Below are 24,462 nucleotides of genomic sequence, written 5' to 3'. Positions count from 1 at the left end.
GCCCAGCGCCTGAAAGGGAGAGGAATCCACTTAATAGGTTTGAATCAAATGTAATGAAGTTACATTTTATTCATACTAGATATTTTTATAATTTACTCCATAATTGTATGTTACTGTTCCACACTATTGTAAACCTTGTTGGTGTTATAGCAAGATTTGCTAATAAAGTTTTTTTTTTTTTAAGAGGTCACGTGGTTCCGGGCTGCGTCATCACAGTGGAGGTTTTGCAGACGAACTGTTATTGAAGATCTGCAGGATCAGAACTAAACGAGAACGAAGCAGAACCAGGACTCGGAGATGGACCGGGATCAGAACCAGGACTCGGAGATGGACCGGGATCAGAACCAGGACTCGGAGATGGACCGGGATCAGAACCAGGACCAGGAGTCCAGCATCAGGACCAAAGCGGGATCTTCCTCTGCTGGTCTGCAGGTCAGTGTTCAGGTCCAGGTTCTGCTGATTCTGATCCAAACACTTTATTTGATTCCGTGTCCGTAACTTTGAACGGAACCGCAGAAAACACAAACACGTGATCTTCCTCGGAGACTTTTAAACGTGTTTCCGTCTGAATATGTGAATGTGGCGGAAACATGCATACCGGTAGACATATATAAAGGCTAGGGCCCAATCCCAATCTCCATCCTCGCAGACTCGTAGACTTACGTGCGCGCTCCCGCACCTTGCGTAAGGGCTTAAGGCTGTCCCATTCCTCAAGTGGTTAAGTGCGCGAGGGCTCCCGGCAGCCATTTTCAGCCCTTACTGCCCCCTTCCAGCCCAGGCCCCCAGTCTCGCGCTCAGCAGGCACGCCGATTTTTTCCAGTGGCCAGCCGCGGTACTGCAACAAAAAATCCCATGGGGCCCAGAAAGCTTTTTTCCCATAGACCGCAATAGTAAAAGAGAAGCCTCTAAAACTGTTCACAGGACACCTCCAGCTGTAATCACCGGCTATTACTAATCTTTGTATTCTATATTTTTAAGTCATGGACTTTATATCCGTCAAAAATGTTTTATAACGGCCAGAAAAGTCAAAGAAAAGTCTCTTTCTGGGCGTGACGTCACGGCTTTGTCCGTGCACTCGCAAAGCGCGGTCGTGTGTGTCTCGGGAACGAGCATGGCTGAAACTAAAGGCTGAATTATACTTCTGCGTCAAAACGACGCCGTGTCTACGGCGTGTGGTTTTTGTACACGCAGAGGACACGCCGTCACATGCGCCGTCAGTGATGTGCACCTCCTGAAAATTGTAACTACGCGTCGAGGAGACGCGGACCACACGCAGACGGAGAGGGCTGTGATTGGTTCGTTTGAAAGCGAAGCATTTCCGGTTTCCGGTTTGAATCAGTAGTGAACTTCCAGGGCTCTTTTCTTCGTTTATATGTGATTTTTTTTGTTTTTGTTTTTTGCACAATAGTTGTCCTTATTTCTTTGATTTACTGTGACCGGAAAAAGTCGGATAAACCATTCAGAAAAAGATCGCTAACTAGTGGCCGCGGGGGGTACTGCACCGCGACCAAATGGAGAGACGGAGAAGTCCGAAGGATTCGTGACGACGTCACGGGTGCGCCGTGTGCTCTGCGTGTGTGTGACGCAGAAGTATACCCGCACCTTTAAGGTGCGGGTATACTTCTGCGTCACACACACGCAGAGCACACGGCGGAATAATCACTCAGAAAAGTGGAAAACACGGCTCAAAGGTGTGTTTTTGTGGTCTCTTAATTTTTTTTTCCATGACAAAAGACATTGGGTTTATAATAAAACCTCAGTAAACGAGGGGGAGCTGCTCTGATCAGTGTTGAGCAGCAGGTGAGCAGGAGACCCTCTGTCATTCATTGAGCTGGAGCTGCGCGCTATGGCACAGAGCTCAGGTGGGACGCTCAGGTCACACTCGGTCTAAACGCCCTGACCAGGGGGATCACAGACGGAAATGTTTAATAGCAAGAATAATAATGGTTTGTCATTCTTGTACTTAAACATTTCCGTTGTAGCCAACGTTGTATGGTTTGTGAAAATAAGATATCAGGCAGGAATAACACTTAATGTGAGCCCAGAAGCTGTAAAAGAATCAGAGAAAATGCAAAGTTAATTACGCCTAACATTCGGACTGCACGATCATTAATAGACAAAAAGATTTACCCAAAGGTATATAGATAAATAGCATATGACAGCTTGTGTTATTGTGGGGAATCCCATGTGTTTTTTTGTTTGTTTGTTTTTATAAAGATGACTCGTTTTATCCTTACTCAAAAAAATTAAACTCCACAAATTAACCACATTTAAACATAATATTTGACATATTTAAACATAATACTTGACAAAACTTGTAATACAAAAAATATTTGTCTTAATGTAAGTAATAAACTTGGGAAGTTTCATGGTGATACCTGCTATTTACATTTTTACCCTATTTTAGCCTATTAACCTGGGGTGTCTCATCTTAAATAAAAATGACTCGTTTTATCTTTAATTAAAAAAAACACACAAATGAACCATGTATAGTCTATAACCATGACTTTGAGAACAGCATCGGTTGATTTGCCCTATAAATCCCTAATTTCATTGTGTACATCTATCATTACCGGTCTGAAGGACTCATGAGCGCGCAGCGCTTGTCCAGAGCGCGCAGCGCTCGTTCACATTGCCCCGGGGCATGATGGGAGGCCCCAGAGCATCATGGGAGGTGACTCAACTGCGCATGCTCTATGGCCGTTTTCGAATTCGCATACTGTACTACAAGTATACACTGATTTGGCCAAAGTGTAGTAAGTAGTATGCTGTATGTGAACAGAAGGAAATCTGCAGTGTGCGAAAAATACCCGGATGTTGTACTGATCTGGAAAAAAATCCGCAGCATGCTTCAAACCCACATCCATGCTTCAAACAGCCTACCTCGCTTACAATATCCCAGAATGCAATGCGGCCTTGGCCGGGCAGCGATTTTTTCTTTTTTTTCTCAAAGCTTTATTGAGAAAACAGCTGCAACCGGACAGTGATGTGATGTGAAGGCAGAAAGGACTAGTTACACCGTGGAGAGGGAGAAGGAGGAATATAAATGTAAGTAACTTTAATATATAACCTTTTTAATTCAATTTAGTGTAAGGACAACGATTAAAAATTGTGGGTTTTTAATAGTATGTTAGGTTTTTGTTAGTTATCTTAGCTAAGTTATCCGTAAATAAAAGTGAACTAAGTGTTATGACAACGTTATATATCGGTAGTTCGTTGTCTTTTCATGAAATAACTACTTTTCATTGCTGTGTTTTGACAGAGAATTTGTCCGGGAGCTGAAATAAATAGATGCAGAGAGAGCGACTCGACAGAGAGGAGAACTTGTTAATAATAAAATAAAATTAACTTCAATAGACTGATATGTTCATTTCAATACATTTATTAAAATCCATTTCCATCAATTATGTCATTTCATCAATGAATGTGGTTTTACTGCTATTTCAACATTTAAAATAAGATAATCCTTTATTAGTCCCGCATCGGGGATATTTGCAAAATATAGCCCGACTGGAATCGAACCCCCGTTCGCTGTACGAAAGTCGCTAATCAACCCATTGAGCTATAAGATATACACCTCTGATCTGTCTGTGGTATATATATATCCATCTAGTAACAACTAGAAGTTTCACTTTATATTTAGACAAACTAACGTGACAGCTACAACTGTTAGATTTAATCTATTAAACCAACATTTATTTCCTAAATGATTTATTTCAGCCGGTGACAATTATCCACAGGGCTGCAGGTTTCTCCCCGGGACGAGGCCGTGGGTTGACCCGGCGATCGCGTCAGTTCTCCGGCCGTGAGCTGCTGATGCGGCCGGACCGGCGGCTCTTTTGATCCCCGAAACATCGGATCAAATTTCTACGCCTTACTTTTACGCCTGAATGTTAAAAGATGTTAAAACGTAATAAAGTGGCATATTAACAGCGCTACAGCTGGAATTACAACAGCTTCTAGTCCAGTGTTTCTCAATCCTGGTCCTCCTGCATGTTTTAGATGTTTCCCTGCTTCAGCGCACCGTGATAAAAGTACGTGTGTCATCAACAGAGTTGTGCAGACCTTGATGACAGCTAATTAGGACCTTTAATTAGAATCAGGTGTGTTGGTGCAGGGAAACATCTAAAACATGCAGGACAGGGAACACGAGGACCAGGATTGAGAAACACTCTAGTCTGCTTTTAAATCTCATCTTTCGCTGACGTTTTTGGTGCGAGATGCATTCTGGGATACACTGTAGCACACTGCTGTGTGAACGGTCTGCTGGAGCAGCGTACTGAATCCTTCATTCAGTAGGCAGTATTCAGTGCATACTTTGCAGTATGTAGCATATAGTGCGGTAGTGTCTGAATTCGAAAACGACCTATGGGCCCGTGTACCAGGAAGTAAACCAGGAAGTCAGAAATTTTTTCGGCGGATGAGCAAAGGCCCAATCCCAATCTCCACCCTCGCAGACTCGTAGACTTACGTGCGCGCTCCCGCACCTTGCGTAAGGGCTTAGGGCTGTCCCATTCCTCAAGTGGTCAAGTGCGCGAGGGATCCCGGCAGCCATTTTGAGCCCTTACTGCCCCCTTCCCGCAAGTCAGCATCCCAGCACACTCTGGGAAAGGGAATTACCCACAGTTCATTGCGTTGTGACATGAAAGGAGGTTACCAGGGAGAATGTAAACAAAACAGGGGGCGGAGGAAAAGGAACCATGTGCGACTGTGAGAAGAAAGTTCACCTGTAAATATTAATACATATCCCACTGGTGATTTAAATTCAGAAACTGTTGTCCCGTGATGATTTTTCAACGGCCCTATTATTTCCTTTACAAACAAGGAGCGACCAACAAACATATTATTTACCTATTGTTCTTTGGTTTAAATATATATATATAATATATATATATATATATATATATATATATATATAATATATATATATATATATATATATATATATATATATATATATATATATATATATATATATATATATATATATATATATATATATATATATATATATATATATATATATTTCTCTTTTATTTTTTTTTACCATGTGACAAATGACGTTTTGGACTTTCTTCAACACTAAAGACAGGAAAAGAGGCTGAGGGAGCTGGATGAAAAGGAGGAGGAGAGGGAAAGGAAGAGGGATGACCAGTTATAAGTTAATTGACATTTGTGGGAAGATGGAGGACAAAATGTAGTTTTCTTCATCATTTTTTCATTCATAATTTGAGGTTCAATTTCATTTGTTTTCATTTTATATTAGACCAGTGTTTTTCAATCCTGGTCCTCGTGGTCCCCTGTCCTGCATGTTTTAGATGCTACCCTGCTTCAGCACACCGTGATAAAAGTACCTGTGTCATCAACAGAGTTGTGCAGACCTTGGTGACAAGCTAATGAGGACCTTTAATTAGAATCAGGTCTGTTGGTGCAGGGAAACATCTAAAACATGCAGGACAGGGGCCCACGAGGACCAGGATTGAGAAACACTGGATTAGACAAATCCTCAGTTGACCTGCTGGTGTTGAATAAACAAGACTTGCTTTTCTTTGATCTGAGTACAGTGTTTGAATTAAGATTCCCTATGTTAACAGAAATGCATACATGTAAATACTAGCAAGATAGTTTTAGATCTAACACAAACAAGTCAGGCAGTAATTTGGTTATTCATTTATTTATGACCACAAAATTTAAACAATTTCAGCAAGTTGAACAAAAACGTTGCAGTAAATAGTAATAATATAACTGAAATATTTAGCTCAGGTTACCATCAATTTATACGCTCTCTTACAAAAATGAAATGACGTCATGCTGAAAAATTTGAAAGTAATATTAGATGGTCATAACACAGCTGGAATATTTAACTCAGTTTACACGCGCTTACAAAAAAGAAATTACTCTGCGATTGATCCTGGCATACTGGATGTGCTGGTCTGGGTAGATTGAAAGAAAGACAATGTTAACAAGGAAATACATATTGTACTGTGCGCATGTTTAAATTGTGTTCTTTGTTGAATTTTATGCTCCTTTATATAGGCTACCACTTTGTTTTCAAACATCCGGATGATCATTCCCAAACTTATAATACCGGTACCTAACATTTTGATCTGACTAGGAATTTTGTAAATTGAAATTTTAAATAAAGTTTATTGAAAAAAAAAAAAAAAAAACAGACGTTTTTAACTGACTTGTTTCTGGTTTCTGCTAAGTGTGTCCCATTCCTATTTATACCATTTGGAGCCCTCACACCCTCGCACACTTGATCACGTGACGCTGACGTCACTGAAAGTCTGTGAGGGCTCAGGGCTTGAGGGTTTAGGGTGGAGTTTGGGATTGGGCCAAACTCCATTGAAATGAATGGGCGGCCATTTTCGATCCTGTATCCAGTTATATAATACATCCATGCCCCCTTCCCGCAAGTCAGCATCCCAGCACACTCAGGGAAAGGGAATTACCCACAGTTCATTGCGTTGTGACATGAAAGGAGGTTACCAGGGAGAATGTAAACAAAACAGGGGGCGGAGGAAAAGGAACCATGTGCGACTGCGAGAAGAAAGTTCACCTGTAAGTATAAATACATAGCCCACTGGTGATTTAAATTCAGAAACTGTTGTCCCGTGATGATTTTTCAACGGCCCTATTATTTCCTTTACAAACAGGGAGCGACCAACAAACATATTATTTAACTATTGTTCTTTGGTTTTTATATATATATATATATATATATATTAAAAAAAAAAAATATATATATATATATATATATATATATATATATATTTATATATATATTTTTTTTTTCTCTTTTCTTTTTTTTGAGCATGTTCGAAATAAAGTTTTTCATTCATTCATTCAAACGGAGGAAAGAAATCCAAAAAAAAGACAAATGACGTTTTGGACTTTCTTCAACACTAAAGACAGGAAAAGAGGCTGAGGGAGCTGGATGAAAAGGAGGAGGAGAGGGAAAGGAAGAGGGATGACCAGTTATCTAAGTTAATTGACATTTGTGGGAAGATGGAGGACAAAATGTTGTTTTCTTCATCATTTTTTCATTCATAATTTGAGGTTCAATTTCATTTGTTTTCATTTTATATTAGACCAGTGTTTTTCAATCCTGTTCCTCGTGGGCCCCAGTCCTACATGTTTTAGATGCTACCCTGCTTCAGCACACCGTGATAAAAGTACCTGTGTCATCAACAGAGCTGTGCAGACCTTGGTGACAAGCTAATGAGGACCTTTAATTAGAATCAGCTGTGTTGGTGCAGGGAAACATCTAAAACATGCAGGACAGGGGCCCACGAGGACCAGGGTTGAGAAGCACTGTATTAGACAAATCCTCATGTAAATACTAGCAAGATAGTTTTAGATCCAACACAAACAAGTCAGGCAGTAATTTGGTTATTAATTTATTTATGACCACAAAATTTAAACAATTTCGGCAAGTTGAACAAAAACGTTGCAGTAAATAGTAATAAGATAACTGTAATATTTAGCTCAGGTTACCATCAATTTATACGCTCTCTTACAAAAATGAAATGACATCATGCTGAAAAATGGAAAGTAATATTAGATGGTCATAACACAGCTGGAATATTTAACTCAGTTTACACGCGCTTACAAAAAAGAAATTACTGGGCGATTGATCCTGGCATACTGGATGTGCTGGTATGGGTAGATTGAAAGAAATACACTACATTAACAAGGAAATACATATTGTACTGTGCGCATGTTTAAATTGTGTTCTTTGTTGAATTTTATGCTCCTTTATATAGGCTACCACTTTGTTTTCAAACATCCGGATGATCATTCCCAAATTTATAATACCGGTAGGTAACATTTTGATCTGACTAGGAATTTTGTAAATTGAAATTTTAAATAAAGTTTATTGAAAAAAAACCCCCAAAAAACAGACGTTTTTATGTGACTTGTTTCCGGTTTCTGCTAAGGGTGTCCCATTCCTATTTATACCATTTGGAGCCCTCACACCCTCTCACACTTGATCACGTGACGCTGACGTCACTGAAAGTCTGTGAGGGCTCAGGGTTTGAGGGTTTAGGGTGGAGTTTGGGATTGGGCCCATGACTCGCCCGCGCTGCTGCCAATGCAGAGCAGCCCCCGGGTCTGGCGCTCAGCAGGCACGCCGATTTTTTCCAGTGGCCAGCCGCGGTACTGCAACCAAAAATCCCATGCGGCCCAGAAAGCTTTTTTCCCATAGACCGCAATAGTAAAAGAGAAGCCTCTAAAACTGTTCACAGGACACCTCCAGCTGTAATCCCCGGCAATTACTAATCTTTGTATTCTATATTTTTAAGTCATGGACTTTATATCCGTCAAAAATGTTTTATAACGGCCAGAAAAGTAAAAGAAAAGTCTCTTTCTGGGCGTGACGTCACAGCTGACGTCACAGCCGTGTCCGTGCATTCCACGGATGTTTTATATTAATATATATTATATAATTATATTATATTAATACATTAATAATATATGTAATGCTATACATGTAATAATATACATTAATTAAGATATTATATTAATACATATTATATTAATACTCGCGTCATTGCCCCGGGGCATGATGGGAGGCCCCAGAGCATCATGGGAGGTGACTCAACTGCGCATGCTCTATGGGCCGCTGTATGCGGAAGTAAACCCGGAAGTCAGAGATTTTTTCGGCTTATGCGCTGGCTGAGCGAATGCATTGAAATGAATGGGCGGCCATTTTTAGTCTCCAATCCAGTTTATATAATACATCCATGATGCAGAGCGACGTCGTCACACGGCGGCCATCTTGCCACAGGAGAGCTCGCTCACTCATAACATTGTGTTTAATGGTGCATGTACCACTTAAACAACCTTAACTTGCTCAATTATCAACAGATTTTCAAACAGGTTTGTTATGAACGTCAGAGATGTAGTTATGACACTCGTAGTTGTGAATAATTATAAACATTGAAAAACGTACTTTTGTATGAAAATAACAAGAAACAGATAGCTATGACATGGTATTTATATGAAATGAATATTTCTATAGTATTCTTAGTAATATTTATATTTACATTATAACATATATACATATATTATTACCTTATAACATGTATATATATATATATATATATATATATATATATATATATATATATATATATATATATATTACATTATAACATGTTTATATATTATTACATATATAACACGTATATGTGTACATTATAACATGTGTATATGTATATATATATATATATATATATTTGTGTGTGTTATAATGTGTGTAATAATATAAATACATTTTATGTCATTATATATATATATATATATATATATATATATATATATATATATATATATATATATATACTAGGGGTGTAACGGTATATGTATTTGTATTGAACCGTTCGGTATAGCGTGTTCGGTTCGGAACGGAGGCGTACCGAACGAGTTTCCACACGGTCATTTTAAGTAGCACGTTGTGGAGCAGAGCGCTGCTGCAGTTGCGCTCACACCGAGAAAGTATTAAGATTAAAGAAAAAAGCACTAACTAATGAAGAACTAAAGAGCTAAGCACATAATTGTGACAAGTCCAGTGTTTCCCCTACCATCGAGACCCCCCGCCAGGCCTAAAAAAACAAAAACAATGATCATTTACGTTTATGAGCGCCTCTGCAGCGCTGTTCTGCAACGGGAGTCAACCTGCTTCGTTGCCTAGTAAAGCCTGAATTATGGTTCTGCGTAATCGACGTAGAGCCTACGCCGTAGGGTACGCAGCGACGTGCACCGTACGGCCGCTCGCTGCGTACCCTACGCCGTAGGATCTGCGTTGGTGTAATGCGGAACCATAAGTCAGCCTTAACGATGCGAGTACCGCTGCTGAGAGCGCGGGCATATTATTATACATTATGGGATGTATAGAGTTTGTAGCCAGCCAAATATGGCGCCGGCCAAAAAAAGAAAAAATATCGCGGGCGACAGACAACATGATATAAAGAAATGTTTCTGCCAGGTAGTGTGTTTGTGTTTACATGTGACGCTGCAGGGAAGCATGAAGGAAAACACAGCCCGGCGACACACCATGCATCCGCGGGGTCCCAGCGCCGGCACACGTAGAGCCAATGTTATTTTGTGTGTGTGTGTAATAAACAACTAGCACGTTTATATTTTGCATTTTGTTTTCTTACTGTACCGAAGTGGACCGAACCGTGACCTTATAATGTACACATATGCACATGTTATAATGTCATAATATAAATACATCATAATGTAATAATATATAAACATGTGATAATGTAATAATATATATACATATATACACACGTTATAATGTAATTATATATATATATATATATATATATATATATATATATATATATATATATATATATATATATATATATATATATATATATATACACACACATGTTATAAGGTAATAATATATGTATATATATATATGTTATAATGTAAATATAAATATTACTAAGAATACTATAGAAATATTCATTTAATATAAATACCATGTCATAGCTATCTGTTTCTTGTTATTTTCATACAAAAGTACGTTTTTCAATGTTTATAATTAGTCACAACTATGCAGTGTCATAACTACATCTCTGACGTCCATAACAAACCAAACTGTTAGAAAATCTGTTGAGAATTGAGCAAGTTAAGGTTGTTTAAGCAGTACATGCACCATTAAACACAATGTTATGAGTGAGCGAGATGTGGCAAGATGGCCGCCGGTGAACGACGCTGGAGACTCCGCCTTGAGTCATCTAGCCTTTATATATGTCTATGGAAACACGGACGCAGCAGTCTGGAGATGGTGGTGGTTTTGGTGGAGTTTTATTGTGATGTTGAAACACATAATCTAAAGTTAAAACAAACAATCTAAAGTTAAAACACACAAATCTAAAGTTAAAACACACAATCTAAAGTTAAAACACATAATCTAAAGTTAAAACACACAATCTAAAGTTAAAACACACAATCTAAAGTTAAAACACATAATCTAAAGTTAAAACACATAATCTAAAGTTAAAACACATAATCTAAAGTCTCCACCAACTCGTGAGTGTCTGCAGTTATGGTAACATCTGGTTGGTTCTACAACCGAGTAGCAGCAACATCTCCAGAGCAGCGGGGTTTGTTTGAGCTCCTATCCCGGGAGGGAGACGCCGCCGGCGGGTTAAAGTCGGAGGGAGACGCCATTATGAGCACAAAACCCGCCGTAAAAGGCCGCGTTTTAAACGAGTGGCGTAAAAGCCGGCGTTTTCTGCTGTCCATGAACGCGCGTAAAAGATATGGCAAGCCATAAGGGCCAAAAACCGGGCTTCATCTTATATCAGCTATAGCAGGGGTCTCCAACCCTGGTCCTGGAGAGCACCTATCCAGCATGTTTTAGATCAGGGGTTCTTAACGTTTCTGACCTTGGGGCCCAATTCTTTCAGTACAGAGTGGCCCGGGGCCCATTAAATATTAACACTGTATAGCAGGGGTATTCAACTAAAACTTTAAGAGGTCCATTTAGAGAAAATGTACTCAATCGAAGGTCCAGAACATCCTAATATATATTAGTAAGGGAAGCGTCTGAAAATCTGGGAATTAAATCGTTACCAAGAAATCTCTTCACCAATGTGTTTCTAAAGGTGTCTAATAACATGTCGTTAAAAGTTGAAATTCAACTCCTGGGGGAAACCTCATAAAAAACTGCACAAAGTCGGGGTACCAATAACCGATTTTTGAAAAATCGAAAATGCTTAATTTGGCCTTAAGTAACTTGTAAGGGGTCAAACTAGGGTGTTTTTTATGATTCGGAGTTCATTTATAGCATTTGTTTTTCACTACAACCATTCCTTAGTGGAAAAACTGCCACACCCTTTTTTGCATTTACATAAGATTGCATTTATTACAATTCGTTTCACATTAGTCAGAGCAAACAGTGATCCCCCTTGTGGAATGCTTTAAGAGTCAATGTCTGAGTATTCCTCATCAATGCCATCATCATGAATAGCATTCTTGCAGGTAATGCCTTGACAGAGACAAGCTGAGATGCACTTGACACTATGCTTCTTGCAGCTCCATCACTGGCTGCTGCAATCTCCATGAACTGGAGTAGCTCTTCAGGAGCCATGAGGTCTAGAGTTGGAACTGGCTCATAACCATGAACACCTATTGTCCATCCATAGTCACTGGGGTCCAGAGACATGCTCTGTAGAAGGAGCCAGTCCCGAGTCTGTAGGTAGCACGGAGCGAATGCTGTGCTGCTGCACCCTCTGTTGGAGGTAGAGTCTCCGGTTTGATCAGCCCAGCCGCTGCCTCACGTGAGAAGATGTTGTATCGAACTTCACCCGGAGTAGTACCTGGTCCATAGTAGATGTAGTGGAAGATCGCAGTACCAGCCTGAATCACTGCATCCTTGGTAGCGCGTATGTCCAGGAAGATGTCCATATGTTCATCTATGTCCCCTGCACAAAACCTACAAAAGAAAGCACTTGAAGTTTCGTTTCACATCTTTCAATATACAAATATGTCATCATGATATAATTATTAATAGTAGTAATAGGATTGTTACCTGTCAAACAGAGTTGTTTTCCCATGGCCAGCGATAGCAGAGACCGTATCACACCCAGTGAAGGCGTGACAAAAGACCAGGTAGCGTCTCTTTTTTTCCAGAGAGAGCTTCTCGAATCCGCCTGACATCATAAGAGCCTTCAATGTCGTGAAGAAGAGTGGGTGTTTGATGCTTGAGCTATGGTGCACCAACATTACCAGCACGTCTGCATCTTCCGCCCGGACCTGAAAATAGAATAATGTATGCAATGCATGTTCAACTATGTGAAAATATATAAATAATGTCAACACTCTTACTTTTAAAGTAGTCACAGCTAATGAAAGTAATATACTTTGCATGTACACACAAATGTTACTGACCTCAACAGAGCCATCTGTGGCAGTAGCCAATGCAATTAAAGTGTCAGCATCATTATCACTCTGCACAACGGTGATGCTAAGCTTCTGGAATGTTGAAGAGAGGAGGTTAATGAGATCACTCTTATTATGGCTGTTGTCCAAGAACTTTGCACTTGGTGTCCAGTGTATCAGATCCGGTCGAATCTGGAGATCACAGCATGACTTCTTGGTACGTCGGATGTGGTCATGATCTTTTGGCGATCTGTTATAGCGATCAAAGACCACAATGATCTTTTGACATTTACGGCCAAGATGCTGCAGGTAGCTTAGGTAACTGTTGGCAATCTCCTGCCAAGTATGACCTTGTTCCCACTTCACCATGTAAAGAAGCCACCCACCATCACCCACCAAAGTGCAGCAGGGTTGTTTAGTGAGGTCAAGTGGATCAGTCAACTCCTTCAGGCTAGACTTGGAAAAGCCTGCTTGGTTTGCCTTGTTCATTTTATGATCTCTGTTGCTGAAAAGGGACAATGGGACAGGAGTCTGCTCATACTTCAAGCTTGTCTCAACCGTCATATCCCGTTGGGCAAAAATGATTAGTCGGTTAAACAACTTCAGTGAGTCAAGGTTTATCTTCTTTTCGTTGATCTTAGGGATCTTTGTCAGAGAAGAGAGGGCTTGCACCTTTGACTTCACCTCCATTGTTGATGTTGCCGACTGTCCATCCAGCTTCTTCTGCATCTCTCTCCCTAGCTGCTCTCTCAGCATTAATGTTCTTAGTAATGACAACATTTAGCTTACATAAGTTCTAACCTTATAATCAATGCAATTAAGTGAAACATTTCAAATTGATAGAGAAAGATTTCAATAATACTTACGTACCTGACGTTAAAAGCAGTGTATTATATCCATCCATGATCAACAAAGAAAAGGGATGCAAATGGACCAGCATGTTTGGTCCTAATGTTAACTCAAAACGTCCTCACGTTGAATGCAAAAACAACTACAGCAAGCATCACTAAACACTGACTTGGCTTATTCATCATGTCAAACAATAAAGAATAAACTATTATATTTTTTTCTGTTTTTACATATGCTATGTGTGAGTGGGGGGCATTGCCGGGATGAATGTTCTTGGTGAAAAATAAATACTTGCAATGAACTCGGAATATTGAAAAACCCCTAGTTTGACCCCTCGCAAGTCGCAAGTTACTTAAGGCCAAATTAAGCATTTTCAAATTTTCGAAAAACGGTTATTGGTACCCCGACTTTGTGCAATTTTTTTACGAGGTTTCCCCCAGGAGTTGAATTTCAACTTTTTAGGACATGTTATTAGACACCTTTAGAAACACATTGGTGAAGAGATTTCTTGGTAACGATTTAGTTCCCAGATCTGCCAAATATCCCATAAGATGACCTTACTATATATATATATATATATATATATATATATATATATATATATATATATATATATATATATATATATATATATATATATATATATATATATATATATATATATATATATATATACATATATATATATATATATATATATATATATATATATATATATATATATTCAAGTAGCCTCATAGTTGTATCAACATCTGCATCTGACTGTTTATTAAAAAAAGTACATATTTTCCACTTAACATGTGTAACTTGAATTAAACATATTTTTTTCTCTTAAAAATAAAATAGATTTTATTTTATTTTTCAAATGCTATCTTATTTTATTTCTCTACCAGCAGTTTGAATTTCCCCTTTTCTTTGTTAATTGTCTCAACACATTTTTATAATAAATTAATATAAACACATCTTAACAATTGAACAGTTTTGCAGTTTCTCTTTCTTCCCCTCTTATAATTGTATGCCCCCACTTTCTGTTGTTCAGTGAGATAACTGAGCTCTAATTTATCCTGTCAGGACTTTAAATCTAGGCTGGATGGTGTCAGGTTCTCATATGCATGTAAAGGTGCTCATTGATGATCCTGGAACAATATTTAGTTTTAATTATGTTCATTGTTGAGCCTGGAACAATATTTAGTTTTAATTCTGTTCATTGTGGAGAAAGCTGCCTCACAGCTGTATCTGGACCCAAACATGGGCAGGATATTTTAAGATGGTCAGTTTATTTTCTGTGACTTCAGTTCAGACTTGAGTGGATATGTTTGATGAAAAACTTTGTGTTTTGTTTCAGTGGCGTTTCACTTTCGCACTTTGAACGCCACGGTCTCTGAACGTGAGACACTGGTTTTGTCCCAGTGGGAAGACTGAACCAGGATTAATCTGTCCATTCCGGGTTGAACTTCCCTTTCCACCTGTTATGCTTCTCATCTCTGTATATAGAGCCAAGCTAATTACCGTATTTTGACGACCATTCGGGCGCCGTGTGGAAAGGAGCACCCTCAGTTTTGTGTCATTTCTGTATTTAAAACACACACACAGCGCGCCGTGTGGAAAGGTGCCGTCAAAACACACGGAGCGCCGCCTTACAACACACACACACACAAGCATACAAGTGTGCATATTTAAAAATAGAGCGGGGACAAAACTTAGTTTGATTTTACTTTAAGTCTGGCAGAAACATTTCTTTATATCATGTTGTCTGTCGCCCACGATATTTTTTCTTTTTTTGACTGCGCCATAGTTGGCTAGCTACAAACTCTATACATCCCATAATATAATAATATGCCCGCGCTCTCAGCAGCGCATCGTTACTCGCATCATTACTGGGCAACGAAGCAGGTTGACTCACACGTTGCAGAACAGCGCTGCACAGAGGCACTCCTAAACGTAAATGATCATTGATATATGAATGAATGGATATGCTGCTTATTTTTGGCATATTAAATTTTTTTTAGGCCTGGCGGGGGGTCTCGTTGGCCTGGCGGCCCCGCCAGGCCTGTACAATGGTAGGGGAAACACTGGACTCAGTATTGAGTCCTTGACCATAATTGGTGAAAATTAGCCCCGCCCCTTCTTCTGATTGGTTGTCCCTATTTTCTGACTATAACTTTTGAATGGTTTGACATAGAGAGTTGTGGGTGTTGTCATCGGACTCTGTATTGAGTCCTTGAACTTAATTGGCCTGAATTAGCCCCGCCCCTTCTTCTAATTGGTTGTCCCTATTTTCTGCTATAACTTTTGAATGGTTTGACATAGGAAGTCGTGGGTGGTGTCATTTCTGATATGCTTATGGGGGACGATGGCCATGAGTGCGAGGGCCCGTTCATCGCTGCTTGCAGCTTTAATTCACCATTGATCTGCCACCTGCTCCATCTCCTGCATCAGTCAACTCTTCTGATGGTGGTGAAGCCAGCAAGACCAACCAAACAGACAGTGGGCTGTCACATTAGGTAGTAATGCCTCCCGTGTCCTTTTCCCTCCCCATAACTCCTCCTCAGGGACCAGGGAGGAAATAACATGCCTTGCATTTACATTGCCCAATGCCTGTTAACCCTTTATGAGCGGCTGGAGAGCCGTCGCTCCCGTTTGCATACTGATTTTCAAAATGTATGTACAATTAAAGCTGCAAGCAGCGATGAACGGGCCCTCGCACTCACGGCCACCTCCCCCCATAAGCATATCCAGGGCTGTACAGTGCGACAGTTTTCATCGCATTTGCGAATAAAAATCATCCGGTGCGAAGAGAAATATGTATCCACTCGCATAAGTGCGAGTGAGTTGCGCTGGGGTCATGTTAAAAAAAGTGTGAAAATCAATATGAATGTCTCTTGACCTACATCAGCCTTTCTCAACTGGGGTGTCGTCAAAAAAATTACCTATTCTGACATTTCATATATAAATACCGACCATACGACCGGGGCGCCGTGTGGAAAGGCTATTAATACTATAAATATATTAATACATCCATGATCCGACCGCGCGTGGCGACTGCGCCTCGACACGCGGACCAAAATCTTACTCCGCTCAGAAGAAAGTAGTACCTTTTTGCGGTCCCGATCACGGGACTCTAGCGGGATTTTGAGCTCTGAACTTTTAAGTCTGGTGTAGAGTTAAGCCTTACCTTATTAAATTAAACCTTTTTCGGGTCGTGAGTAGGATAAACACGGGGACAACTTCTGCTGAGTTTGAGAGTACTTTACTGTCCGCTCAACAGCGTAGGATTTTAGAACATCAACACAGCACCTAGTGCTGTATCACTCCGCCCAATCTAAAACAGACTAATCACTACAGATAAACTGACTAGTGTCATTATAGTCCCTGATTTACATCAAAATATAAAGAATATATTTATAAAATAATGAACCCTGAATTACCAAAATAACCTTAACAAAAATTAATCTCCTCTTACACTTATAAGGTGAGCATAAATCAATCTTTTTTATGATGTAAAATTGTATATATTTATTTACTTTTATTTAGTTGTTAAATTTCTGGAAAATAAAAAAGTCAAGTCATACATGAGAGAAACTATTCAGTTTGTGTCTAAATATTTGTACTTGTATGAAACTGAAGATCATAATGCAAACCTGACATTTACTTTTAGTTCAGTTTGTGGGAAATGGTTGGCCTGGCTTTCTCTTTAAAACTTAAACAGTTATAAAGCATTACAAACTGTAACAATAGGGCAAACGCACAGTATTGTTTTGTATTTTGTGTCTTTCAAATAAAAGACAATTTTTCCAGTCATATGTTCCTCATTCAAGGTTGTTAAAAAATACTGCTATAATATCGTATCGTTATCATGACCTCAATATCGTGTATTGTACCGTATCGTGAGATTAGTGTATCGTTACACCCCTACTAACTGTCCACCCGGGTGTGCTAGTAAATTTTTATTTGTGCTACTAAAATTTTTAACTTGCTAGCACCAGTGCTACCATTCAAAAAAGTAAGCGTACAGCCCTGATATCAGAAATGACACCACCCACGACTTCCTATGTCAAACCATGCCGAAGTTATAGCAGAAAAAAGGGACAACCAATCAGAAGAAGGGGCGGGGCTAATTCAGGCCAACGAAGGTCAACGACTCCATAAATAATCTGATGACACCACCCACGACTCTCTATGTCAAACCATTAAAAAGTTATAGCAGAAAATCGGGACAACCAATCAGAAGAAGGGGCGGGGCTAATTAAGGCCAACGAAGCTTAAGAACTCAGTACAAAGTCCCATGACACCACCCACGACTTCCTATGTCAAACCATTAAAAAGTTATAGCAGAAAAAAGGGACAACCAATCAGAAGAAGGGGCGGAGCTAATTCTGGCCAACCAAGGTCAAGGACTCCATAAAGAATCTGATGAAACCACCCACGACTCTCTATGTCAAACCATTCGAATGTTATAGCAGAAAATCGGGACAACCAATCAGAAGAAGGGACGGGGCTAATTAAGGCCAACGAAGCTTAAGGACTCATTACAGAGTCCCATGACACCACCCACGACTTCCTATGTCCAACCATTCAAAAGTTATGGCAGATAAAAGTATTCTAGGGGGCGCTGTTGAGCCGTTAGGCCACGCCCATTAATGCAAACCATGAAATATCAAATTTATCGCCAAGTCTGGCTTGCATGCAAAATTTGGTGCCTTTTGGGGAACTATCAAATATGGACCAATCAGATGAAGGGGGGGTCCGCTTGTTGGCATCTAGCGTCGCCACGGTAACACTTTTGAAAGAGAAAAGTAATGCGTGTAGTCGCAGGATGGAGACGCACATTTGGATGTATAACACATCTTGGTTCACGATACGGTTCGGGCTGAATTAACTCTCGAAGGAATGGCATATATTGCTCCAAAATTACGCAATTAATTCAGAATGTTCAAAATGGCCGACTTCCTGTTCGGTTTCGGCCATGGCGCCAAGAGACTTTTCTTTTAGTTGCGACATGATACAGGTGTGTACCAATTTTCGTTCATGTACGTCAAACCGTATTATGGGGCTTGAGGCGCAAAGTTTTTTCTGTCTGAACCAATCAGATGAAGGGTGGGCGCGCTTTTTGGTGTCTAGCGTCGCCACGGTAACGCTTTTGAAAGAGAAAAGTAATGCGTGTAGTCGCAGGATGGAGACGCACATTTTGATGTATAACACACTTGGGTGCACGTTACGGTTCGGGCTGAATTAACTTTCGAAGGAATGGCATAAATTTCGCCAAAATTCATTCATTATCTTACCCGCTTTATCCCTTGCGGGGTCACGGGGGTCTGCTGGAGCCTATCCCAGCTCATTTTAGGTGAGAGGCAGGGGTTACACCCTGGACAGGTCACCAGTCCATCACAGGGCCACATATAAACACACAAACCATGCACACAACCACACTCACGCTCACACCTACGGGCAATTTAGAATCATTTTTTTTTTGGACCGTGGGAGGAAGCCGGAGTACCTGGAGAAAACCCACGCAAGCACGGGGAGAACATGCAAACTCCACACAGAAAGGCCCCTGCCGGGCCTGGGAGTCGAACCAGGGACCTTCTTGCTGTGAGGCAACAGTGCTAACCACTAAGCCACCGTGCTGCCCGCCAAAATTTCGCCAAAATTTCGCCAAAATGACACAACTAATTCAAAATGGCCGACTTCCTGTTCGGTTTCGGGCATGACGCCAAGAGACTTTTCCTTCAGTTGCGCCATGATACAGGTGTGTACCGATTTTCGTGCGTGTACGACATACCGCATTCTGGGGCTTGAGGCACAAAGTTTTCAAGGGGGCGCTGTTGAGCCATTTTGCCACGCCCATTAATGCAAACCATTAAATATCACATTTTTCGCCAGGCCTGACTTGCGTGCAAAATTTGGTGACTTTTTGGGCACGTTTAGGGGGGCAAAAAGGCCCTCCTTTCGTCAGAAGAAAAAGAAAGAAAGAAAGAAAGAAAGAAAGAAAGAAAGAAAGAAAGAAAGAAAGAAAGAAAGAAAGAAAGAAAGAAAGAAAGAAAGAAAGAAAGAAAGAAAGAAAGAAAGAAAGAAAGAAAGAAAGAAAGAAAGAAAAATTCCTACAGATACAATAGGGCCTTCGCACTGAAGGTGCTCGGGCCCTAATTACAACCAAATAAAAGAGCAATAATTCTTTTTGCATGTTAAACAGGAATAGTTTCACTTGCATATCTTGCATTTAGTGTGTCCCAGTGTTCTGTCTTGATCCATTAAATCGTTTGGAAAAATCACATAATAATCCAGTAAAATTGCACACACAGAAATCTTCATAATTGACATGACGGGTTATTTATCGATCCGGTATGTGTTCACAGCACGTCCTACGTTGACATAAGTTGACACATACAGTACATCATCACGTTGTCAGTGTGTCACCAGGTTGTATTTTTTCACAGTATTTTTTTAACACCACTTCCCGCGAAAAGGGAGGTGACGTCATTCCCCTAGGAAACTAGTGGGTTTGAATTTGCGTTCTTGTTTGTGCTTTTTATCAGAGATTTTCACGAAAGATTACTCAGCTACAACCTACACACACCATACGCGTAGAACATACTCACTATACAAGCCCACACACAAACATATTATGGATCCACCAAAGTCTGTGTGCGTGAAACGGTTTACAGTGAGCAAAGCTGAACTCAGTGCCAGATGAAGACGCGATATCTAAATGCAATATGTAAAATGATATATCTCAAAAACGAAAGTATGAAATAAATTTCCTGTGGTTTGAAAGGCTTCTGTGTTACTTTTTTCCATTGACAATTTTGAGGGATCTAGCTATGGGATTTCTGTATCTAGAAAAATATGTGTAAAATTAAAAAACTATTTAATTTTTTTTGGTAGTTATTTGCACTTTTTGGCAATTTATTTAGTTGGTATGTTCTCGTAACATACAGATTATTAAAGATTGGCTTATATGGGTTGTTTTGATGTATAGGAAATAAAAATACTCAATAAAATGGCAGTATCCTATGCAAAAATGTAAAAATATGCTCAGATGCACTTGTTCTATGGTAGGTCAAAAAGGGTTAAAAAAAATATTAATCATCCAGTGATAATAATGGGGTCGTATCTAAAAACGCTGACCGTAAGGTAGGGCTGGGCAATATATCGAGTATCCTCGATGTATCGCAGCTCCTACTCTGTGCGATGTACAAAATAACTATATCGCGAATATTTGAATTGTATTCAATCAATATTGTATATTGATGATTTTCTGTTTTTGGTGTCTTATAATCCTGTAAGGGATGGGTCTTCGGCAGTGGTGTAAAGTAACGAAGTACAAGTACTTTGTTACTGTACTTAAGTAAGATTTTTGAGAATTTGTACTTTTATTGATACTTTTATTTTTCTGTACTTTTATTTTTACTTCGTTACATTTTCAAGGAAAAAATCGTACTTTTAATCCGCTATATTTAAAATCGGACACGTCGTTACTCGCTACAAATTAAAGTCTTACATTAAATGAAAATGTAGGCTATTGCCGTGAGAACGGCACAGCTGGGCTGCACTCATAGAGTAGTCTATAAGGGGCTGCGCTCCAAGGTGGGCGGCGCTCTCAGAAGAAAAGCAATCTCAGCAAAGAATAGATTCCGACCTGGACATGGATTCCTCTTCAGAAGAAGTCATTGCCACTAGTGCAACAACTTCTATCGCTGATTGTGAAGAAGGTGAAATACACCCGTGGCCTTACCTATCGACGATGTTTGAGTTCATTCGGAGGGAAGAATCCTCCTACCGACTGAAATGCAAGTTGTGTGCGCCTGCAAACAAGGAACTGTCTACGTTCAGCAACTCGCCCTCAAACCTCAAGGTGCACATTAAGGTATGTCTTATGTGCCTGTGTAATTCATAAATATTGGCCGGGTTTCCCAGATCAGTTAAGTAGTTCTTAACAGCGAAAGACTTCTTTCAAACCTTCTTAAGGAGCCTGTGAAAGAAAATCGCGTTTCCCAGAGTTGCTCTTAGCTTAAGTATCTCTTTCATTAAGAAGGAAATGAAAGATGCTGCTGACCCAGTCTTTACAACCATCTTAGTGAACAAAGACTCACAGATCCAGCCGCGTCAGGCAAATCAATATCACACCAAGTAATGAGATATTAAAACAATGCACCCCGCACAAATTTTGATCTATTTTATACTTTAGATTTATATTGTTTAGCATTCATTGGTGACAGCAAAGGGGAAAAAAAGAAAAATAAGGAATAACAAGTGTGTTCCTGTATATGCTTTATGCATTACAAATAAACACAAATAAAACGATCATCATGAATATCATTTATTTGATAATTTGGCTGCTATACAGCATGTTTTCGCTGCAAATCAACCGCGTCGCCGTGCCCTGGACGTGCTGTCGGACCGGGCTGTCCAGGCAGCCGTGACACCGATCCTCCTGCGCCGTGCCCGAGCCCGAGCACCTATATGTGGATGACAGGGAATTAGTGCATTGAGGAGCAGTGCTGCGTCTCCACCAGTGTTGTGCTAGTTACTGAAAAATAGTAACTAGTTACCATTACAGGTTACTTCATTAAAAAGTAACTCAGTAACTCAGCTACTTAGACCAAAAAGTAATGCGTTACTATGAAAAGTAACTTTTTAGTTACTTTAAATAAAAACATTATTTTAAATGCTCACATGAATGCCCCTCTAGCCTTCATTTCAGCAGGTACTGTATGGATTTACATTGTGCATCATGTTCTACATTCTAAACAGTCTAAACACGCTTCTTCACTTCCTGTGTCAATAACGTTGGTTGCTTAGCAACAAGCTAAGAACGGCCAATGAGCTTCAGCAGCAGCTGAAGAACAGGATCCTTTGATGAATCGTTCATTACAGTCTCAAATATAATCAATGGTGTCGGTTTATATTAAAGAATCTTTTTGCCCAGAAGAAAAAAGAGCGAAGACAACGACCCATAACTATTTTCTTCTCTTGAAAAAACACACCTGCACCGCGGGGTTTAGGATAAAAAGACGCTACAGTCGGTATGCAGCGGCTCAGAAGAGCAGTGGAATACGTGCGTGGCGGGGCTGATCTCTGCAATTTGAAACCCTCTATAATTGTAAAAAGAATTTCACTTATCACAGGTTCTTTTTGGAACATAACCCCTGCGAAAAACCAGGGATTGCTGTAATTCCACGTTGCGAAACGTTTCCTCTGGTCTCCGCGTGTGGGGAAAAAAAGCTTCACTGTAGCCAGAAATAACGGAGTAACACACCGTTTGATAGCGGTAATTGTGTGACTGAATTTAAAAAGTAATGCGTTAGAGCACAGGTGTCAAACTGAATCCCAGAAGGGCCGGTGTCCTGCATGTTTTAGATGTTTCCCTGCTTTAACACACCTGATTCTAATTAATCATCGTCACCAGCTTGTCATCAAAGTCTCAATAGTTCTGTTGATGACACAGTCACTTGTATCATGGTGCAATGAAGCAGGGAAACCTGCAGGGACACCGGCCCTCGAGGACTGGAGTCCGACACCCCTGCGTTAGAGTATTAGTTGCCGTAAAACTAATGGCGTTACTGTAACCCGTTACTAAATAACGTTAGTCCCAACACTGGTCTCCACACCCGCTGTGTCTCCAAACATCCGCAAATACAACGTTGATAAATGCAATAGTGAAAACCGTCAAGCAGCTAAATAAACTTCCGAATATTTTTTTGAGGTAAAGGATTCTGTTTTACTAGTCAGGAGGATACAATGTGGTCCTATATGCTGAATGATCGTTAAGTTAATATCTCCTTTCGTCCATCTTTCACATTTAATAAAAACAATACATTCCCTCATTATTATCTTATCAAGACTACTTCTTATTTAGTTGCAGTCTTGTTTTCATCATGAAAAAGGGTCATTGAATTATATTTATCATCTTAATTTTTCATTATAACGCACAGGCAGCAGGGAATTAGTGCGTTAGGTAGCAGTGCTGCGTGTGAAAATGCGCTGATAGTGATCGGTGATCGATTTGCCTGACATCGATTATTTGGTTTCAGAACTGGACAGCTCCTCCAAAGAGCGTCTGAAAGAGCGAAACTAAAGGACGGTGTTAAGAAGTCATCTGGGAAACACCCGTATCTTAGGATTCTCTCTTAGTTCAAACCTTCTTTGAACCTCTCTTAAATCCTTAAGAGAGGTTGGATCTGGGAAACCCGGCCATTGTCCATACAACTACCTGTTGGGACTTCATTTCTTTGCAATCCTTTTGAAAATAAATTTGTACTTTGAATTTTGTACTTCGTACTTTTTACTTTTGTACTTAAGTACATTTTACACCATGTACTTTTGGTACTTTATTATATTTAATTTGAGGTACTTTTATACTTTTACTTAAGTAATGTTCTTAATGGGTACTTTTTACTTTTACTTAAGTAATTTTCAAGCAGAAAATCTGTACTTTTACTTAAGTACAATATTTTTGTACTTTTTCATCTTCTGGTCTTCGGACATGACACAAAAATAAAACTCATTCATTCATTCATTCATACAGGCTTTTCTCGCTCTCGTCTCGTCTCTCCTTCTCTGAGAGATAAAACCAGCGCACCCTGTTACATACGTCAGTCACGTGCATCGTCATACACCCACGACCAGCTGCAGGTGTCGGCGCTGCTGTCCGGGACCGCCAGTGAGTTCCACCTAACTTTCCCAAACTCGGCCTGTGTG

At 39.9% G+C, this 24,462-nt stretch overlaps 1 protein-coding gene across 1 annotated transcript in view; it reads left to right on the top strand.

The window, feature by feature from the left end:
• Nucleotides 1-24,462, top strand: part of LOC133442068 (zinc finger protein 501-like) — a 32,984-nt gene continuing 8,522 nt past the window's right edge. Inside the window, exons 1-2 of the mRNA XM_061719977.1 lie at nucleotides 1-37; nucleotides 185-432. Of these exons, the coding sequence (XP_061575961.1) occupies nucleotides 298-432 (135 nt within the window). The 5' untranslated portion in view covers nucleotides 1-37; nucleotides 185-297. The remainder of the gene's footprint in view (nucleotides 38-184; nucleotides 433-24,462) is intronic.

Source organism: Cololabis saira, chromosome 4 (assembly GCF_033807715.1).
Source record: "Cololabis saira isolate AMF1-May2022 chromosome 4, fColSai1.1, whole genome shotgun sequence".
Taxonomy (NCBI): domain Eukaryota; kingdom Metazoa; phylum Chordata; class Actinopteri; order Beloniformes; family Belonidae; genus Cololabis; species Cololabis saira.
This window is presented reverse-complemented; position numbering and strand designations above follow the sequence as displayed.